Here is a 23,060-nt window from a genome sequence, read left to right as displayed (position 1 = left end):
TATATTTATCAAAATTTATATGCATATTGTTCACATTCATGAGGAAATGCTTGACATTTTAAAAATTAATAAGCTAGGATATCGAAGTCCAAATTATTGGAAATGTAAATATTTTGCAAATGACAAGCAATGGATTTCAATAGAAATTAAGCAGAATACAGTGAATGTAAATATATAAAACTAAATAGCAACCCCAGAAATTGATACATTTTCTACTTTACCTACTGTTTGGCAAAAAATGATGAGATTGCATATAGATAAGTATAAATATGTTTTAAAATCATTTCCACTTGGTGACTAAAACATCGTCTAGAATCTTCCATCTAGAACAAATTTTCTTGCATCAGGTTATTGCAATAAGAAGTCCGTGTTTTTCTCAGGTTGCTGGTAAGGCCTGCGAAATTGCAAGACTGCAAAATCTCTTATCAAATCATTCACAAGTAAATTTTTTCAACATGATGCATAAAAATTTCAGCTGACTGAGTCATATAAAATACAGTGGAATGGTACATGTTGAATTCAGTAACTGATGTCTATGGCGTGATTGGTGCACATCTACCACTGATACCAACATATCATCTGATAATGCATCACTTCCAGGAAATAACCTAACAAATATCAAAATGCTGTTCTTGAAGATAATTTTTCTTAAAAGAGACAAAATTCCAAAAAATAAACCATAATGCATTGAAAAATATATTGAAATTACTGCATTGGTAGTTTATGTAGTAGAAACAAACAAAAACAAAAAAGACCAATATGTACATAATGAATAAAATATTTATAAAATAAAACAAAATATTAACAAAATGTTGAATCATGATTTTAAAAATCAAGCAAACAAGAATTATTTTATTCTGTTTGATCAAATTATATAGCCATTCTTTTTCCGATCCGTAAGAATGAGGTGTTCATTAATACTGTTCAGTATAAAATGCTGTACAAATAAAAACCCAAACTGAATTACATCTAAATATAAACACATGTAATCTTAACAGATTGTTGTAACACAATTAAATGAGTCATCTAAAATTTCAAAGGCCATTCATAGTACACTTATTGAAGACTGTCAGTTAATATAAACTTCATGTGACATCATACAGCACATACTTTGAGAATGAAAACGTGCTCAAAAAAGTTTTATAACCTCCAGGCATGGACACTTGAGTCACGTCATAAAAACAGACAATTTCACAGTCATGACTAATTTCTAAAACTTACGAGGTCAAATACAGTAGCATTAAAATCATATTGGACTGAAATGTTTTCAAACATCAGAGATATTGTTCATAACATTACTTCTTAAATGTATTGGGGAAAATAAACTGACCACAGACACCACCTCCTAGAAATAACACAAACATGGAATTTATACTACAAGTTTTACTTTTTCCTCAAATTCCCTCAATTTTTCCAAAATATCTTTCCTTGGAATTTTCTCCAAATCTAGTTTAAGCTGGCCGTAGGTGTAGTTTTGGAAGTCCTCGGAGTTTTGAATCAGTTCCAGGAAGGGGCTCTCGATCACCCTCATCTGCCACTTTTTCTTGATCGTATCAATCATGCTAAAGTTCCAGTGGTGGAGGTGAGCAAGCTGCATCCAGTTTAATGTGTTGCTTCCAGTATAATCCAGTTGTGACTTGACGTATTCGATGACAACGTGACTAAGACTCATCAGGGGAAGGTGATCATAGCCATTGGATGCTGCAGAGGCTCCAGCTGCTATAAATAGAATGGGTACTACAGTTTGTTTTAATTTTTTGATAGATATGAGATACACTGTACTGCCTTGACAACTTAACACGAGCATGTGATATAGTAACATTCAAACAGACTCTCTTGAAATTAGTTTAAAGTTTAAAATCTAAATTGGCAATTGAAGATTACTTACTCCAGAGGCATTACAACAAGATATGATTAGAGTTTGCTGATTATAAAGTCTCCCAAACAAAGTACTGGCTCCATAAAAGTGGGCTTTTACTGAGTAATACTATTTCCCCCCACATTAATAACTCCCCCTTGAATAAAATCCATTCCAATTCAAATTTCATTTTGAAAATCTAGATCACAAAGACCTTGATTTAAAATAATCCATTTATTTCTTTTAGTAAAACTGGCATCACTTGACCTTCATCCTAGTTCGTAAGTCCCAAATCCTCCGATCATTTCTGAATATCTCATGTCTCTATCAGTTCATTCTAAAGTTATACAAGTCTTTATGATCAAGGTCACTGGAGTCACTTGACCTTGATACTAGTTTGTAGGTTCCATCATTCTCTCACCATTTCAGAAGATCTCGGGTCCCTATCAGACTTCATTCTAATGTTATATCAATTTTTATTTTCAAGGTAAGAGGCCAGAGTCATTGGTGTCACTTGACCTTAATACTGATTTGTGGGTCCTATCATCCTCATCACTTTTGGTGATCCTATGTCACTATTAGTCCTGGTTTTAAGGTTATACCAAGTTTTATGTTCAAGGTCAAAGGCCAAAGTCACAGGACCATTTCACCATAGTACTATTTGTATTCTCTTATCATTTCTGAAGATCCCATGTCTCTAATGATTTCCATTCTGAAGTTATACCCGTTTTTATGGTCAAAGTCAGAGGTTAAGGTCACTGGAGTCACTTGACCTTGATACAAACTTGTAGATCCCATCATCCCTTTATCATTTTTGAAGATCCCATGTCTGTATCAGATCTGGTTCTAAAGTAATACAAATTTTATGTTCCAAAATCAAAGTCACTTGACTTTGATACTAGTTTGTAGGTCCTATCACATTATTATCATTTCTGAAGATCTCATGTTGTTATAGTCCCAGTTTTGAATGTATACCAGTTTTCCTGTTCATGGTCATAGGTCACTGGAGTTCCTTAACTACAATGTAGTTTGTAGTGCCCCCTGTCATTCTCTTCCCATTTGTGAAGGCCCTCTGGACTCTACCATATTTGTCAAGTTCTATCTGTTGACTTTTGTAATTAAATCATTCACCATAGTGGCTTAAATTGGACCCCAACCCCATTTGATCCCCCCAAAATGTACCCTATATCCCCTTCAACATGAAAACAAAAACATTTCTGCACAACTAGATACACTGGCCTATCATATCCTTAGATATCGAATACTTTCATCAAGGAGAATGCCTGCTGATAGTTTTAGGGACGAAAAAGAAGTAGAAGTTGTAATATACAGTAAAATGATAAGAACCAAGCAAAAACAATAAGTCTCCAAACTTTGTTAGGGAGACTTAATTAAACAAATACATACTTCTGTAAAAATATTACCAAATATTGGACTCATTAGTAAGATCAAGTATACTGTCATGAAAAAAAAGAAACAACAACAACAAGAGGCCCATGGGCCACATCGCTCACCTGAGTCACCTTGGTCCATATCAGAAGACTTTCTATATATATTTGCATGTAAAACCTTAGTCCTTATTATGGCCCCAACCTACCCCAGGGTCCCCTGGAGGCCATAGTTTTTGCAAACTTGAATCTACACTATGTCAGAAAGCTTTCATGTAAATGTGAACTTCTTTGGCCCAATGGTTCTTGACAAGAAGATATTTAAAGATTTTTCTTATATATTTGTATGTAAAACTTTGATCCCCCCTTCTGGCCCCATCCTACCCCCAGGGGCCATGATTTGAACAAACTTGAATCTGCACTATGGCAGAAAGCTTTCATATAAATCTCAGCTTTTCTGGCTCAGTGGTTCTTGAGAAGAAGATTTTTAAAGATTTTTCCTATATATTTGTATGTAACACTTTGATCCCCTATTGTGGCCCCATCCAACCCCTGGGGGCCAGGATTTTAACAATTTAGAATCTGCACTACCTAATAAAGCTTATCTATAAATTTCATCTTTTCTGGCCCAGTGGTTCTTGAGAAGAAGATTTTTTAATGACCCTACCCTATTTTTACCTTTTCTTGATTATCTCTCCTTGGAAGGTGGCCTGGCCCTTTATTTTAACAATTTAGAATTCCCTTTACCTAAGGATGCTTTGTGCCAACTTTGGTTGAAATTGGCCCAGTGGTTTTTGAGAAGAAGTCAAAAATGTTAACTACAGACGGACGGACGCCGGAATACGGGTGATCAGAAAAGCTCACTTGAGCTTTTAGCTCAGGTGAGCTAAAAACCATACTTTACAGAATTGCATAGTATTTATATCTATGTGTGTTGTGTGTTGGAAATTAAACCAACCTGAGTCATCACCAGATATTCTGTTGCTTGGTTTTGGAGGCAATTCTGATGAAGCCCCATCATATGAATGCTGAAGTTATAAAATACACATATCATAATCTTGGAAAAACATATATTGCATTTATACGCATACTTCATTTGGTAATGTTCACAACTCACTGAAACTATCAATGGAGCCCATGTCGCCTGTGAACAGCATCAATAATGTAACAGCAGTATTTGTAAATATTACAGCAGTATTTGTACATATTACAGCAGTATTTGTACATATTACAGCAGTATTTGTACCATATTACAGTAGTATTTTAACTGCATACAGAAAAAAACGTAGTCTCATTCCGTTGGTATACCATGGATTAGAATTAGCATAACTGCCATGGACTGTGATATTCTTGTAAGTACTTACTGTCTGTAGACTGTGTCAGTATAAGTAACTGTGAGTGTGATAGTACTTACTGTCTGTAGACTGTGTCAGTATAAGTAACTGTGAGTGTGATAGTACTTACTGTCTGTAGACTGTGTCAGTATAAGTAACTGTGAGTGTGATAGTATTTACTGTCTGTTGTCTGTGTCAGTATAAGTAACTGTGAGTGTGATAGTACATGTACTTACTGTTTGTTGTCTGTGTCAGTATAAGTAACTGTGAGTGTGATAGTACTTACTGTCTGTAGACTGTGTCAGTATAAGTAACTGTGAGTGTGATAGTACTTACTGTCTGTAGACTGTGTCAGTATAAGTAACTGTGAGTGTGATAGTACTTACTGTCAGTAGACTGTGTCAGTATAAGTAACTGTGAGAGTACTTATTGTCTGTAGACTGTGTCAGTATAAGTAACTGTGAGTGTGATAGTACTTACTGTCTGTAGACTGTGTCAGTATAAGTAACAGTGAGTGTGATAGTACTTACTGTCTGTTGTCTGTGTCAGTATAAGTAACTGTGAGTGAGATAGTACTTACTGTCTGTTGTCTGTGTCAGTATAAGTAACTGTGAGTGAGATAGTACTTACTGTCTGTAGACTGTGTCAATAATAAGTAACTGTGAGTGTGATAGTACTTACTGTCTGTAGACTGTGTCAGTATAAGTAACTGTGAGTGTGATAGTACTTACTGTCTGTAGACTGTGTCAGTATAAGTAACTGTGAGTGAGATAGTACTTACTGTCTGTTGTCTGTGTCAGTATAAGTAACTGTGAGTGAGATAGTACTTACTGTCTGTAGACTGTGTCAGTATAAGTAACTGTGAGTGTGATAGTACTTACTGTCTGTAGACTGTGTCAGTATAAGTAACTGTGAGTGTGATAGTATTTACTGTCTGTAGACTGTGTCAGTATAAGTAACTGTGAGTGTGATAGTACTTACTGTCTGTAGACTGTGTCAGTATAAGTAACTGTGAGTGTGATAGTACTTACTGTCTGTTGTCTGTGTCAGTATAAGTAACTGTGAGTGTGATAGTACTTACTGTATGTTGTCTGTGTCAGTATAAGTAACTGTGAGTGTGATAGTACTTACTGTCTGTAGACTGTGTCAGTATAAGTAACTGTGAGTGTGATAGTACTTACTGTCTGTAGACTGTGTCAGTATAAGTAACTGTGAGTGTGATAGTACTTACTGTCTGTTGTCTGTGTCAGTATAAGTAACTGTGAGTGTGATAGTACTTACTGTCTGTTGTCTGTGTCAGTATAAGTAACTGTGAGTGTAATAGTACTTACTGTCTGTAGACTGTGTCAGTATAAGTAACTGTGAGTGTGATAGTACTTACTGTCTGTTGTCTGTGTCAGTATAAGTAACTGTGAGTGTGATAGTACTTACTGTCTGTAGACTGTGTCAGTATAAGTAACTGTGATTGTGATAGTACTTACTGTCTGTTGTCTGTGTCAGTATAAGTAACTGTGAGTGTGATAGTACTTACTGTCTGTAGACTGTGTCAGTATAAGTAACTGTGAGTGTGATAGTACTTACTGTCTGTAGACTGTGTCAGTATAAGTAACTGTGAGTGTGATAGTACTTACTGTCAGTAGACTGTGTCAGTATAAGTAACTGTGAGTGTGATAGTACTTACTGTCTGTAGACTGTGTCAGTATAAGTAACTGTGAGTGTGATAGTACTTACTGTCTGTTGTCTGTGTCAGTATAAGTAACTGTGAGTGTGATAGTACTTACTGTCTGTAGACTGTGTCAGTATAAGTAACTGTGAGTGTGATAGTACTTACTGTCTGTAGACTGTGTCAGTATAAGTAACTGTGAGTGTGATAGTACTTACTGTCTGTTGTCTGTGTCAGTATAAGTAACTGTGAGTGTGATAGTACTTACTGTCTGTTGTCTGTGTCAGTATAAGTAACTGTGAGTGTGATAGTACTTACTGTCTGTAGACTGTGTCAGTATAAGTAACTGTGAGTGTGATAGTACTTACTGTCTGTAGACTGTGTCAGTATAAGTAACTGTGAGTGTGATAGTACTTACTGTCTGTAGACTGTGTCAGTATAAGTAACTGTGAGTGTGATAGTACTTACTGTCTGTAGACTGTGTCAGTATAAGTAACTGTGAGTGTGATAGTACTTATTGTCTGTAGACTGTGTCAGTATAAGTAACTGTGAGTGTGATAGTACTTACTGTCTGTTGTCTGTGTCAGTATAAGTAACTATGAGTGTGATAGTACTTACTGTCTGTAGACTGTGTCAGTATAAGTAACTGTGAGTGTGATAGTACTTACTGTCTGTTGTCTGTGTCAGTATAAGTAACTGTGATAGTACTTACTGTCTGTTGTCTGTGTCAGTATAAGTAACTGTGAGTGTAATAGTACTTACTGTTTGTTGTCTGTGTCAGTATAAGTAACTGTGAGTGTGATAGTACTTACTGTCTGTTGTCTGTGTCAGTATAAGTAACTGTGAGTGTGATAGTACTTACTGTTTGTTGTCTGTGTCAGTAAAAGTAACTGTGAGTGTAATAGTACTTACTGTCTGTAGACTGTGTCAGTATAAGTAACTGTGAGTGTGATAGTACTTACTGTTTGTTGTCTGTGTCAGTATAAGTAACTGTGAGTGTAATAGTACTTACTGTCTGTAGACTGTGTCAGTATAAGTAACTGTGAGTGTGATAGTACTTACTGTCTGTTGTCTGTGTCAGTATAAGTAACTGTGAGTGTAATAGTACTTACTGTCTGTAGACTGTGTCAGTATAAGTAACTGTGAGAGTACTTACTGTCTGTAGACTGTGTCAGTATAAGTAACTGTGAGTGTGATAGTACTTACTGTCTGTTGTCTGTGTCAGTATAAGTAACTGTGAGTGTAATAGTACTTACTGTCTGTAGACTGTGTCAGTATAAGTAACTGTGAGAGTACTTACTGTCTGTTGTCTGTGTCAGTATAAGTAACTGTGAGTGTGATAGTACTTACTGTATGTTGTCTGTGTCAGTATAAGTAACTGTGAGTGTGATAGTACTTACTGTCTGTAGACTGTGTCAGTATAAGTAACTGTGAGTGTGATAGTACTTACTGTCTGTTGTCTGTGTCAGTATAAGTAACTGTGAGTGTGATAGTACTTACTGTCTGTTGTCTGTGTCAGTATAAGTAACTGTGAGTGTAATAGTACTTACTGTCTGTAGACTGTGTCAGTATAAGTAACTGTGAGTGTGATAGTACTTACTGTCTGTTGTCTGTGTCAGTATAAGTAACTGTGAGTGAGATAGTACTTACTGTCTGTTGTCTGTGTCAGTATAAGTAACTGTGAGTGCAATAGTACTTACTGTATGTAGACTGTGTCAGTATAAGTAACTGTGAGTGTGATAGTACTTACTGTCTGTTGTCTGTGTCAGTATAAGTAACTGTGAGTGAGATAGTACTTACTGTCTGTTGTCTGTGTCAGTATAAGTAACTGTGAGTGAGATAGTACTTACTGTCTGTAGACTGTGTCAGTATAAGTAACTGTGAGTGTGATAGTACTTACTGTCTGTAGACTGTGTCAGTATAAGTAACTGTGAGTGTGATAGTACTTACTGTCTGTTGTCTGTGTCAGTATAAGTAACTGTGAGTGTAATAGTACTTACTGTCTGTAGACTGTGTCAGTATAAGTAACTGTGAGAGTACTTAGTGTCTGTAGACTGTGTCAGTATAAGTAACTGTGAGTGTGATAGTACTTACTGTCTGTAGACTGTGTCAGTATAAGTAACTGTGAGAGTACTTAGTGTCTGTAGACTGTGTCAGTATAAGTAACTGTGAGTGTGATAGTACTTACTGTTTGTTGTCTGTGTCAGTATAAGTAACAGTGAGTGTGATAGTACTTACTGTTTGTTGTCTGTGTCAGTATAAGTAACTGTGAGTGCAATAGTACTTACTGTCTGTAGACTGTGTCAGTATAAGTAACTGTGAGAGTACTTACTGTCTGTTGTCTGTGTCAGTATAAGTAACTGTGAGTGTGATAGTACTTATTGTCTGTAGACTGTGTCAGTATAAGTAACTGTGAGTGTGATAGTACTTACTGTCTGTAGACTGTGTCAGTATAAGTAACTGTGAGTGAGATAGTACTTACTGTCTGTAGACTGTGTCAGTATAAGTAACTGTGAGTGCAATAGTACTTACTGTCTGTAGACTGTGTCAGTATAAGTAACAGTGAGTGTGATAGTACTTACTGTTTGTTGTCTGTGTCAGTATAAGTAACTGTGATAGTACTTACTGTCTGTAGACTGTGTCAGTATAAGTAACTGTGAGTGTAATAGTACTTACTGTCTGTAGACTGTGTCAGTATAAGTAACTGTGAGTGTGATAGTACTTACTGTCTGTTGTCTGTGTCAGTATAAGTAACTGTGAGTGTGATAGTACTTACTGTCTGTTGTCTGTGTCAGTACAAGTAACTGTGAGTGTGATAGTACTTATTGTCTGTATTCTGTGTCAGTATAAGTAACTGTGAGTGTGATAGTACTTATTGTCTGTAGACTGTGTCAGTATAAGTAACTGTGAGTGTGATAGTACTTATTGTCTGTATTCTGTGTCAGTATAAGTAACTGTGAGTGTAATAGTACTTACTGTCTGTAGACTGTGTCAGTATAAGTAACTGTGAGTGTGATAGTACTTACTGTCTGTTGTCTGTGTCAGTATAAGTAACTGTGAGTGTAATAGTACTTACTGTCTGTAGACTGTGTCAGTATAAGTAACTGTGAGTGTGATAGTACTTACTGTCAGTAGACTGTGTCAGTATAAGTAACTGTGAGTGTAATAGTACTTACTGTCTGTAGACTGTGTCAGTATAAGTAACTGTGATAGTACTTACTGTCTGTAGACTGTGTCAGTATAAGTAACTGTGAGTGTGATAGTACTTACTGTTTGTTGTCTGTGTCAGTATAAGTAACTGTGAGTGTGATAGTACTTACTGTCTGTTGTCTGTGTCAGTATAAGTAACTGTGAGTGAGATAGTACTTACTGTCTGTAGACTGTGTCAGTATAAGTAACTGTGAGTGTGATAGTACTTATTGTCTGTAGACTGTGTCAGTATAAGTAACTGTGAGAGTACTTACTGTCTGTAGACTGTGTCAGTATAAGTAACTGTGATAGTACTTACTGTCTGTTGTCTGTGTCAGTATAAGTAACTGTGAGTGTGATAGTACTTATTGTCTGTAGACTGTGTCAGTATAAGTAACTGTGAGAGTACTTAGTGTCTGTAGACTGTGTCAGTATAAGTAACTGTGATAGTACTTACTGTCTGTTGTCTGTGTCAGTATAAGTAACTGTGAGTGAGATAGTACTTACTGTCTGTAGACTGTGTCAGTATAAGTAACTGTGAGTGTGATAGTACTTATTGTCTGTAGACTGTGTCAGTATAAGTAACTGTGAGTGTAATAGTACTTACTGTCTGTAGACTGTGTCAGTATAAGTAACTGTGAGAGTACTTAGTGTCTGTAGACTGTGTCAGTATAAGTAACTGTGAGTGTGATAGTACTTACTGTCTGTAGACTGTGTCAGTATAAGTAACTGTGAGAGTACTTAGTGTCTGTAGACTGTGTCAGTATAAGTAACTGTGAGTGTGATAGTACTTACTGTTTGTTGTCTGTGTCAGTATAAGTAACAGTGAGTGTGATAGTACTTACTGTTTGTTGTCTGTGTCAGTATAAGTAACTGTGAGTGAGATAGTACTTACTGTATGTTGTCTGTGTCAATATAAGTAACTGTGAGTGTGATAGTACTTACTGTCTGTAGACTGTGTCAGTATAAGTAACTGTGAGTGTGATAGTACTTACTGTATGTTGTCTGTGTCAGTATAAGTAACTGTGAGTGTGATAGTACTTACTGTCTGTTGTCTGTGTCAGTATAAGTAACTGTGAGTGTAATAGTACTTACTGTCTGTAGACTGTGTCAGTATAAGTAACTGTGAGTGAGATAGTACTTACTGTCTGTTGTCTGTGTCAGTATAAGTAACTGTGAGTGTGATAGTACTTACTGTCTGTTGTCTGTGTCCGTATAAGTAACTGTTAGTGTGATAGTACTTACTGTCTGTTGTCTGTGTCAGTATAAGTAACTGTGAGTGTGATAGTACTTACTGTCTGTATTCTGTGTCAGTATAAGTAACTGTGAGTGTGATAGTACTTACTGTCTGTTGTCTGTGTCAGTATAAGTAACTGTGAGTGTGATAGTACTTACTGTCTGTAGACTGTGTCAGTATAAGTAACTGTGAGTGTAATAGTACTTACTGTCTGTAGACTGTGTCAGTATAAGTAACTGTGAGTGAGATAGTACTTACTGTCTGTTGTCTGTGTCAGTATAAGTAACTGTGAGTGTGATAGTACTTACTGTCTGTTGTCTGTGTCAGTATAAGTAACTGTGAGTGTGATAGTACTTACTGTCTGTTGTCTGTGTCAGTATAAGTAACTGTGAGTGTGATAGTACTTACTGTCTGTAGACTGTGTCAGTATAAGTAACTGTGAGTGAGATAGTACTTACTGTCTGTAGACTGTGTCAGTACAAGTAACTGTGAGTGTGATAGTACTTACTGTCTGTAGACTGTGTCAGTATAAGTAACTGTGAGAGTACTTAGTGTCTGTAGACTGTGTCAGTATAAGTAACTGTGAGTGTGATAGTACTTACTGTCTGTAGACTGTGTCAGTATCAGTAACTGTGAGTGTGATAGTACTTACTGTATGTTGTCTGTGTCAGTATAAGTAACTGTGAGTGTGATAGTACTTACTGTCTGTTGTCTGTGTCAGTATAAGTAACTGTGAGTGTAATAGTACTTACTGTCTGTAGACTGTGTCAGTATAAGTAACTGTGAGTGAGATAGTACTTACTGTCTGTTGTCTGTGTCAGTATAAGTAACTGTGAGTGTGATAGTACTTAATGTCGGTTGTCTGTGTCAGTATAAGTAACTGTGAGTGTGATAGTACTTACTCTCTCAGGAAATCTGAGGATTGACAGATGACTTGGTAAAGTTTTACTTTGTGTTGTCTGAGAACTTTCTGGAATGTTATACAAGGTACCGGGACAAGTTCTTGCTGATCTAATCCTGGTGTTGTCTATATCAAAGAGATCAAATAACAGTACTTTATTCCCAGTTCACGGTGACGATGCCAGAGGTAAGACCTTGACAGAGTTACTGCTAGACGGTAGGGGTCTAAATGTCATATTAAATTGAACTTTTCACCGAAAATTGAAAGTGATGCAGCTGGTGAAAAAGAAAACCAAGATGGTGACATGATATACCTTATAAATAGTTTGTTTACAAGACATCTTTTAAAAATATTAATGTATACATTTAAAATGTCCAGTGCCTGTGGATTAAATGTTTTCTAATGTAAATTCAGATCCAAACATAAAATCCACAAAAAAGACACAGAGAACTTTTCATGCTCTTTAGTGCTTTGAATGTTCTACCTATGTTTGATTGTTGAGATCCAGCTGAATTCACTGGTATGTTTCTTTGGAATGGTGGGCCTCGCCTCATCTTGTTGTCTATATCTAGAATTTCATCTCTGAACTCTTGCCTACCAAAGTTGTTGGTGGTGTTGGTGGAGTGTGAGTTTAGGTGATTAAGCCTTGAGGGTGAACTTTGATGTCGGGGCATTGCCACATCTCCCTGCTGATGTGGATTGGGTCCCTTTTCAAAATTTGATAAATACATTGGATGGACATGTTGTGTCACAATGGATGGAGACACCACATGCTCAAAAGCAGGAGGGAACAAATTAGAGCTCTGGAAAGTTTCATTAGTACCACAAAAAAAGTTCTGTCTGATGGGACTATCTGTAGAAGACATATTGTTACTGCAGTCCAAACACAGCGAGTACGAAAAGGTCATTGCTTCTGGACCTGAGGAATTTGGGATGCTGAAGCAATTTGGAATAGATGTGGGTGATGCAAGGCCAGTGTGATGAGGGACTATGCTGTACAGCTTCACATGATCTTTTATGTGATTACATTTCTGGCAGCGTATGGGTGTTGAGCAGTATGCTTGCTGATAAGAAGTGGCATAACTCTGTTGATACCCTAGTTCACTAGATCTTTCATAATGTTCACTGTCATCATATCTGCCATTGGAATTGGACATTGACTGTGAATAGCTTTGAACATTGGATAAATTAGGCATTTGTGAGGGAAATTTACTGGAGCCATGTTGATTTGGTGTAGTTTCTTGAAGACATTTTCTTTCCTCTTCCTTCAACCCTGAATCTTCCTGCATGGGACTTCCTCTTACAATCAGCACATTTTGAATTGGACTACCTACAACAGGCAGTAAAGTCTGCTGAGTACTGGCATTCCAATCATCCCCAGATTGAGTAGTCACAAAATGCTGCTGCTTTAACCTCTGATGTGTTGAGCAAGGTATGGATTTATTGTCATCTTTTGCTGCTGAACACTGCAAGCTCTGCCTCTTTTGGCAACAACCTGTAGCTGCTGCCTGTTGAAGGGATGAAGTTGGTTCATTCTTGTGTAGAATATCAGTTTTTCCTAAAAACTTCGCATTTTCTTTGTCTTCTCTTGACAAGTCTACCTGTAATTTTGCACTTAATTTTCCAGTCATGGAGTGGATATTTTCTGTAAACAAATATATAAAACCAATGGAATACTGCAGCTTATAACCTAACCACACCATTTTATGTTTAAAAACTACTACCAAAAGGCCCTTGGACTATATTGGTCACCTGAGCAGTTGCATTTTCCTTTGTAAAACATCATGTGTATGGCCTGACCCTGCCCACCCTAAGCATGGTGTTAATAAGAGCCCCAACAAGCAGAAAGCATCACTCAATATAATGTACAAATGTGGATTTCCCCCAGTTTCCTTCCACATCAATGACCCCTTCATGCCAAAATCCGAGCCGACATGAAACATTAATACACGTTGAAGAACATGTTTGTTAATCGTTATAAAATAAAGTCTAAACTTTATAATGTACACTCAAACTCACTCTTTTATCTGAGAATTCAAACATCATATGACCCATGAGTTCAACAACTCACCAAGAAGAATAAGCATGCAAAGTTTGATCCCCCCATGATACAATTTTCTTCACATCTTTCCCACAAAATAATTCCAGCAGCATTACTTTATCCCCTCCTTAATTTGTCACCTGCAAATCAGCTTGGCACAAACAGCACCCACACAAAGAATCAAGGGGCTTGACACAAACATAGCTCTCAAACAAAGAATCAAGGAGCTTGACACAAACATAGCTCTCAAACAAACAATCAAGAAGCTTGGCTCAAACATAGCTCTCACACAAAGAATTAAGGAGCCTGAAAACATAGCTCCCACACAAGGATTCAAGAAGTCTGACACAAATATAGCTCTCATACAAAGAATCAAGAAGCTTGGCTCAAACATAGCTCTCAAACAAACAATCAAGAAGCTTGGCTCAAATATAGCTCTCATACAAATAATCAAGGAGCTTGAACAAAATAGCTTTCACAAAGAATCAAGAAGTCCGGCATAAACATAGTGACAACACAAAGAATCATGGAGTTTGACACTACAAAGCTCCAATACAACAAGAAAATCAAGACTCAAAACACAACTTTAAAAAAACCAAGGCACAAACAAAACTCTTAACACAACAAGGTCATCAAGAATCCATGCACAATTAACTTGAATGGCTGATAGTACTGGTACTAACAATCAATACACACTATTGTAATGTGTAGCGGTCACCCAGCCAAGTGCTCAACTGGCTCGCAATTGCTTAACTTGTGTGACTCGAGAGAGACTCTACCAAATCATTAGAAAAACTAGCTCTCTAGCAAAGCAAGAGACACTCTCCACTCGAGTGACTTGATCTACCACATCACCAGAAAAGCTAGCTCTCTAGCAAGGCAGTATAAGTTCCCTATATACATGTACCAACCACTACATTCCCCCCTGCTCAGGGAAGCTTGTGTCCTGGACAAAACCATGTCCATATCCAGAGCTCCGAAGAGATTCTACTTAAGGTAGATCCATCCTCATGTGACTTATCAATATTAATGGTTAAAAGTGGAAAAACTTTATTAATTTCCACTCAATATAGTTTAATTCAATTAATTAAATAACCAAAGAATATGTATATGTTGCCACCTTTTTAAAGATGTCAGACATACAAAAACAGAAATATACATCAACATCAGAAAATCACACATTTTCGTTAAACAGAATAATAAAAATAGATAAAAACTTGTTAAAATGACAAAATTTAGATATCAACAGTTTTAAAAAGCTGCTAACTCATAAATATGTATAGATTAATTGTGGATATTAGGGAAACCAGCGCATAATAGACATCCAGTAGAGGAAATTTCAGCATAGGAGTTATTGCCCTTGACAATATTTTTTAATCATGAATAATTGATCATCTATGGAAAATGTAAACTTTTTCAGTATTAATAGTTTACCACATTTTTTATTATATCCAGTGAATAACATTCCTCAGAAAGATATACAGTTAAATATCTGTATCTCGAATATGGTTTATCTCGAATACCCCGCTTGAGACGAAGTTGACCGCCGGTCCCGGCCGTTTTCCCTATATAAATGATTTTAAAAACTTCTGATATTTCGAACACGGTAATCTCGAATACTCCGCTTATGTCGAAGTATTTTCAAGGTCCCATACCCTAAATTCACCTGGTTTATCTCGAAATGCAGTCAATTTTCCGCTCTGCTTACCATACCTGGCGTCGTTAAGTCACACATTCACACCCGCGGACACATCAATTATAATTAATGACCGCTACTCCACGCTCGCTTTTCCGAGCAGACCCAGATCGCAATAAATAGTCCAACAGCTTAGGTGATTAGTGAAGCCATCCAACATTACGGCTAAAGTTCACCGCCAATTATGAACTAACACACCCGATTCCAGGTATGGTGTTTTGAATGACACACGCTCTATCATTAACATGTGGGTTAGATAAACGCAAAAAATCGTCGAAATACGCTTGACACTCTTAATAACGATAACGCATTTAATAATACACGCTTCATCATTAAAACTAGTACAGAGAAAACACGAAAATTTATTTAATAGACATTTAAAAGTTGTTTTTTAAATCCGTCTTTTTTGTTTCTTACGTGATGGGTTCTTTCATTACAACGCAAAAACTACATCCCAGTTGAGCCTGGACATCAGTAAACTTAAAGTAAGCATACAGGCACGATCATCTTAATTTTGAAACACATTGTGAATTCAATTGGATGTTTATATATATTAAAAAAAACGAAATGTTTGTCTTTGAAATTCCACAATATTAATTTATCAACTTGAATTAAACTATAAGAAACGGCAATGGGGTTTTTGTTTATAATGCGAATCCCATACTATGCATCAAATATCCTCCTTAAAAAAATATCCAAGATCGATTTTGGATATCTCGAACCCCCGGATATCTCGAAGTTTTTTCGAGGTCCCTTGGACATCGAGATAGAGATATTTTACTGTATTTCTATCATGTGCAAAGTTTAGTTTATTAAGATTTTTGCAATAACCTATGACATCACATGAGGATCGATCAACCTTAACTTGTGTGATCAAGATAATTACTCTACCACATCAATAGAAAATCTAGCTCTATAGCAAGGCAGTATAAGTTCCCTTTATACTCTCCGTTTTATACTTGACATTGAGTGTGATTAAACAAGTTTTACTCTACAAATGTGTTGATGGCTTTACCGCATTTCATTTTCTGACCGAGTCTCCCTTTGAGGTTTAACAGCCAGGCCGGCTGCCTACCTACCTGGTGAAGGAAAATCCCTGGCCAGTTTAACAGTGCCATCTCTACCACTACTGCTGGACGTAAGTGATCCTGTGTCACTCGAGTCAAATAATTTCATGCTTTCGGTAAAGGAATTGTGGGATTCTTGTGGATCGCTGGATGAATCTGGAAAGATATGTTTTACTAACAGTATACATCTACATATACATACCCACTAGAATTTTATGCTAAACACTTGGCATAAAAACAAAAGCTTGTGGGCCACATTGCTGACCCGAGCAGCTTCCTTCCCTATGAAACAGATTGTGCTTATGTGGTTCTTGGGAAAAATTTTTGAAGAATTTTCCCACTACACATGCTATATATCCCTATATTTCAAACCCCTTTTGTGCCTGTGCTGTATTAGGGTTCGATACTAATGGCGGACCAGCAGTCAGAGACCATCTATTATTGCATACTACATGTACTAAGGTGGATCGTCGGTCTAATTAATTTTAATCTATAAATAGAAATAAATCAGTTTGTAAATAGTCTTTGTTGTTTGCTTTCATTGGAAATTCATCAATTGATAAGACATACTTCTATTTCACAAGAAATATTATGGTTCAACTCAATAAAAACATTGCATCCAGTAGTTTATCAAAGAAAAACATGTTACGATATTGGCTGGGCGTCACGCATCTATGTGTAACCTTTGTCAGCCAAGAAAACTAAAACCAGTGATGACAAGAAGGAGACACAAATGAGATACATTTATGAAGCAGAAAAGAGGTGTAAATCCCTTCAGCAATCATGGCTATCTGCATTTCCATGGCTGATTATAAAGACTAGCTGTCGTGGGAGTAATTACATGTAAATGCAACAGGTGCTGTAAGTATACATCAATCGATTGAATTGTAAATTAAATACAAATTGTTTATTTCATTTAAATGCAGTCACAGTTACAACTACTAGTAAATGCAGACATTTATGAAGGTCCACTAAGGTAGAAAGAATAGTGTTGAACTCTGGGCATCTCTGAATTCCTTTAATCAAAGGATTTTATTTTTTAAATTTAATGCTTTTTGGCAAATTTGGTTGACATTTACCCAGAAGTTATGAAGAAGAAGTTGAAAATGTAACGTTTATGACTATCATGCTACAAAAACACAAAAAACTGACTGCTGATTTTCTGCTTCAGTAAACACCTAGACAGCACTGACCACTGGTTTTAGTACTGACCACAGGTTTTAGTACTGACCACTGGTTTTAGCATTGACCACAAGTTTTAGCACACTAGTTTTAGCACTGACCACTGGTTTTAGCACTGACCACTGGTTTTTGTATTGACTACTGGTTTTAGTACTGAGACTGGTTTTAGCACTGACACAGGTTTTAGTACAGACACTGGTTTTAGCACTGACCAATGATTTAAGTACGTAGCTGGTTCTAGTACAGACTACTGGTTTTAGCATTGACCACTGGTTTTACTACTGACCACTGGTTTTAGTACTGACACTGGTTTTAGCACTGACACTGGTTTTAGCACTGACCACTGGTTATTCTGGTAAAATCCTCTCCACAGATGGACTCCTTATCCACAGCATTCCATTGGCTGCTGTTGAGTTTATCAGCTGCCCGTTCCAAAGAATGCCCTATTTGGGAAAGCATTGCTCCATTGATTTCTGAGGATCGAGAAAAGAAGTAAATTGAAATGTAATGCATTAGATCACCCATGTCTAGGTAACTGCTGAGTAATTTGCTAACATTCCCACACACTAACACTCCAAAACACTTTAACAATCCCACACTCGCTAACACTCCCACACACACTAACACTCCTACACACACTAACACTCCCACACACATTAATACTCAACACATTAACACTCCCACACACACTCCCACTCCTAAACACTCTAACAATCCCATACACACTAACACTCCCACACACATTAACACTCCCACACACACTCCCACTCCTAAACACTCTAACACTCCCACACACACTAACACTCCCACACACACTCCCACTCCTAAACACTCCCATACACTAACACTCCCACACACTAACACTCCCACACACTAACACTCCCACACACTAACACTCCCATACACTCACACTCCCATACACTAACACTCCCACACACTAACACTCCCACACACATTAACACTCCCACACACACTCCCACTCCTAAACACTCTAACACTCCCACACACACTAACACTCCCATACACTCACACTCCCACACACTAACACTCCCACACACACTAACATTCCCACACACACTAACACTCCCACACACACTAACACTCCCACACACACTAACACTCCCACACACACTCCCACTCCCACACACACTAACACTCCCACACACACTAACATTCCCACACACACTAACACTACCACACATTAACACTCCCTCACACACTCCCATACACTCCCACTCCCACACACTCCCACACACACTAACACTCCCACACACATTAACACTCCCACACACACTAACACTCCCACACACATTAACACTCCCACACATTAACACTCCCACTCCCACACACACTCCCATACACTAACATTCCCACACTTACTAACACTCCAATGCTTGCTGACATTTCCACACTGGTGGGAGAGTGGAGTGAACTAGAAACTATTGACTTCAATGTGAAGGTGATCAAATCATACCTCATATCAGGTAAACATAATATTTTTCTTTCCATTTCGTCTTACCATCTGATTCTGTGGCCTTGTGGTTGACTGACGAAAGGTCCCAGATCTGCGTGGTAATATGTGAGATGTTTTTAAGACTAAGACTGTGAAGTTCACAGGTCTCATCGTCTGTGATGTCAGCTACGAAATCCCGAATCTCCTCCTCTGTAATCTGATGCTTAAGAAACAGTACTCGTTCAGCCTTAAAATGATCTGCAAGATGGGTGTTCACACATGGAAGAATTGACATAACAGACATTATAAAAGAATATGTGTAAAGAAAAATACAATTAATCCAATATCTTAATCTCTCAATAACATTAGAATTAGAAAATAAATTGCTGTCTTCAAATTTTTGCTACAATTTTATATTGATTTATATTTTGTCTGAAACATCTGTGATTTATGTCAACAACCATCCACCCCCACCCCCCTCCCTCCGGGTAACCACCAATAAAAAAAAACAAACAACAAAAAACAAAGTGTGATGATTTTAAAAATCTGTTCTTGAAATACTAAAAATGTCTAGTCAGTATATTTGAGCAGCTTGATTATGAAACAATTTTTGTGTGTACAATGAATTACACTGTACTTTAGAACAATTTCTTGGAATTTTCCAAGTATCTTCAGAACATGCCATTTGGTGGTGTGTGTGTGTGTGGGGGGGGGGGGGGGGGAGGGGGAGGGGGGGATATAATCTGCCTTTGAAAATAAAAAGTCTGCATGATGTGTCATTTTGCAATTTACATTTCAAAACAGTGATGGTGAACTTCTGCCCACCAAATTTCACATGTAATCAAAATTCTGCTGAGAAAACCGTGCACTTTCTACATAGATTACAATAATTTGTCATGTATTTTGTAAGAAATTCGAAAAACTGTCATTTTGGTCACAGCACACTGTAGATTCCTTATTTTAAGTGAGTGTACTTTAAAGTATATATCACTGTGACAATACATTATATATCACTGTGACAATACATTATATATATCACTGTGACAATACATTATGTATCACTGTGAAAATACATTATATATGACTGTGACAATACATTATATATCACTGTGACAATACATTATATATATCACTGTGACAATACATTATGTATCACTGTAACAATACATTATATATCACTGTAACAATACATTATGTATCACTGTAACAATACATTATATATCACTGTAACAATACATTATATATCACTGCGACAATGCATTATGTTTCACTGTGAAAATACATTATATATGACTGTGACAAAACATTATATATCACTGTGACAATACATTATATATATCACTGTGACAATACATTATGTATCACTGTGACAATACATTATATATCACTGTAACAATACATTATATATCACTGCGACAATGCATTATGTTTCACTGTGAAAATACATTATATATGACTGTGACAATACATTATATATGACTGTGACAATATATTATATATCACTGTGACAATACATTATATATGACTGTGACAATATATTATATATCACTGTGACAATACATTATATATGACTGTGACAATACATTATATATATCACTGTGACAATATATTATATATCACTGTGACAATACATTATATATCACAGTGACAATACATTATATATCACTGTGACAATACATTATATATATCACTGTGACAATACATTATATATCACAGTGACAATATATTATATATCACTGTGACAATACATTATATATCACTGTGACAATACATTATATATCACTGTAACAATACATGTATGACTCATAGACATCAAATCGCAAGAATCTGAATTTCCAAGTGGACTGTTGATTAAGAGATTTTACATTATTTCAGAAATATATAACACTAAGAGTGAATAATCTTATTTTGCAAATAGACCTTCTCTAAAATTTGCTCATGTATATTTAGAAATGTACAGTCTCTCACTCTCAGTACTGGAAGTGAAAAGGTGATGTCATACAGATCATTTCTAAACAAGTAAAGCATTCCGTTTTCAAGGGTGAAAAATAACACCAACTAAAGCAACTTCTTGGTAATTCATTGCATTGGTTTAGAAGTTTCAAAACTAACAAAATTTGTCACCTCGAATTTTGTTCAACAGCCGTCTGGATTTCCTGTGATCTAATATTTCCTGCAGTGTGTGATTCAGTACAACGATGACCAGTGTTCTCTCCTCTTGTAGATTTTGGGCCACACCCTGACTGTCTTCTGGGCCTGATTATATAAAAAGGAAATCAGTAACATAATCACCATGCTGCAGATTTCCTGGTGACACTTGAAGTAAACTTTATCATACTTCCTCTGTCTACTCTTTAAGTACATCAAAACAATTTAAGTTAGTTTTTCATTCACTTCAATTTGTAAACACATACATATGTAGGTTTTTGTACTTAAATGAGTAAGGTTACACGAAGGGACATGAACTTCCTACTAAGTACTATACATATAGTGCTCTGTCTGGTAGTCAAGTACCATTTTGCTTGATCAGTAGAATACTGCATGGTCTGTTATGCCCGAAGTACTGGATTTGATTCTCAACAGAGGCAAATACTGCCTTTATTCTAATACATCAGCAGGTCCTTTATCTGGTTTTTTTGCTGGGACTGTATGTTTTATTGTCACAAATAAAACCCTGTAAATTTATTTAATCAACTTCTCTATTAATACATCGTGTTATCAAGAGACTGTCTGACATTATATAAAATCCTGAAGTTTTGTCAATAATGAATTTTTGTCATAAATGAAATACTTAAGAATCCAATGAACAGCACTTTTGAGCTGTTCAAGGTCAATATGAATGGATTCAAATTTGAGGAAAATTCTGTGAATTGTACTGATTGGTTAATTTAACTCTCATACACGTGGTCTATTGACCGGAACTCTCACACACATGGTCTATTGACCGGAACTCTCACACTCATGGTCTATTGACCGGAACTCTAACAATCATGGTCTATCAACCGGAACTCTCACACTCGCGGTCTATTGACCAGAACTCTCATACATGTGGTCAATTGACCTGAACTCTCACACACTTGGTCAATTGACCGGAACTCTCATACACATGGTCTATTGACAGGAACTCTAACACTTGTGGTCAATTGACCGAAACTCTCACACTCGTGGTCTATCGACTGGAACTCTCACATTCATGGTCTATTGACCGGAACTCTCACACACATGGTCTATTGACCGGAACTCTCACACTCATGGTCTATTGACCGGAACTCTAACAATCATGGTCTATCAACCGGAACTCTCACACTCGCGGTCTATTGACCAGAACTCTCACATGTGGTCAATGGACCAGAACTCTCATACACGTGGTCTATTGACCTGAACTCTCAGACACTTGGTCAATTGACCGGAACTCTCATAGACATGGTCTATTGACAGGAACTCTAACACTTGTGGTCAATTGAACGAAACTCTCACACTCGTGGTCTATCGACTGGAACTCTCACATTTGTGGTCTATTGACCGGAAGACTCACACTCATGGATTATTGACCGGAACTCTCACACTCGTGGTTTATTAATCGGAACTCTCATATTTGTGGTCTATTGACCGGAACTCTCACACATGTGGTCAATTGACTGGAACTCTCACACATGTGGTCAATGGACCAGAACTCTCATACATGTGGTCAATTCACCGGAACTCTCACACATGTGGTCAATGGACCAGAACTCTCATACACGTGGTCAATTGACCTGAACTCTCACACTTGTGGTCTATTGACCAGAACTCTCACACTCATGGATTATTGACCGGAAATCTCACACTCAATCTATTGATTGGTCAACAGTGATTCTTGGTCTGTTGCATTGTTTGTGTAATGGCGAGGTTCACTTATAATGATTATAATGATAATTTTACAAATACAGAATTTATTAGATGAAAAGCTGACTGAGAAGAAACATGAAAAGTATAATTATTGATTAGAATATTGGGTATGTTTTCCTTTATACTAGTGGATATGGTGATAAATGTACACACAATCACACTG

General features: G+C 36.8%; 1 protein-coding gene across 2 annotated transcripts in view; it reads right to left on the bottom strand.

Annotated features, from left to right (window-relative positions):
- The window catches only part of LOC125649093 (uncharacterized), a 24,033-nt gene continuing 973 nt past the window's right edge, over window positions 1-23,060 (bottom strand). The window contains exons 3-10 of one of the 2 annotated variants that reach the window (XM_048876320.2): window positions 21,134-21,265; window positions 19,076-19,267; window positions 17,898-18,029; window positions 16,387-16,530; window positions 12,055-13,215; window positions 11,572-11,696; window positions 4,205-4,274; window positions 1-1,719 (exon numbers count right to left, since the gene is read on the bottom strand). In XM_048876320.2, coding sequence (XP_048732277.2) covers window positions 1,370-1,719; window positions 4,205-4,274; window positions 11,572-11,696; window positions 12,055-13,215; window positions 16,387-16,530; window positions 17,898-18,029; window positions 19,076-19,267; window positions 21,134-21,265 — 2,306 coding nt within the window. In that variant the 3' untranslated portion in view covers window positions 1-1,369. The remainder of the gene's footprint in view (window positions 1,720-4,204; window positions 4,275-11,571; window positions 11,697-12,054; window positions 13,216-16,386; window positions 16,531-17,897; window positions 18,030-19,075; window positions 19,268-21,133; window positions 21,266-23,060) is intronic. The other variant, XM_048876321.2, reaches the window with a different exon arrangement.

The sequence above is a fragment of the Ostrea edulis genome, chromosome 5 (genome assembly GCF_947568905.1).
Source record: "Ostrea edulis chromosome 5, xbOstEdul1.1, whole genome shotgun sequence".
Classification (NCBI taxonomy): domain Eukaryota; kingdom Metazoa; phylum Mollusca; class Bivalvia; order Ostreida; family Ostreidae; genus Ostrea; species Ostrea edulis.
This window is presented reverse-complemented; position numbering and strand designations above follow the sequence as displayed.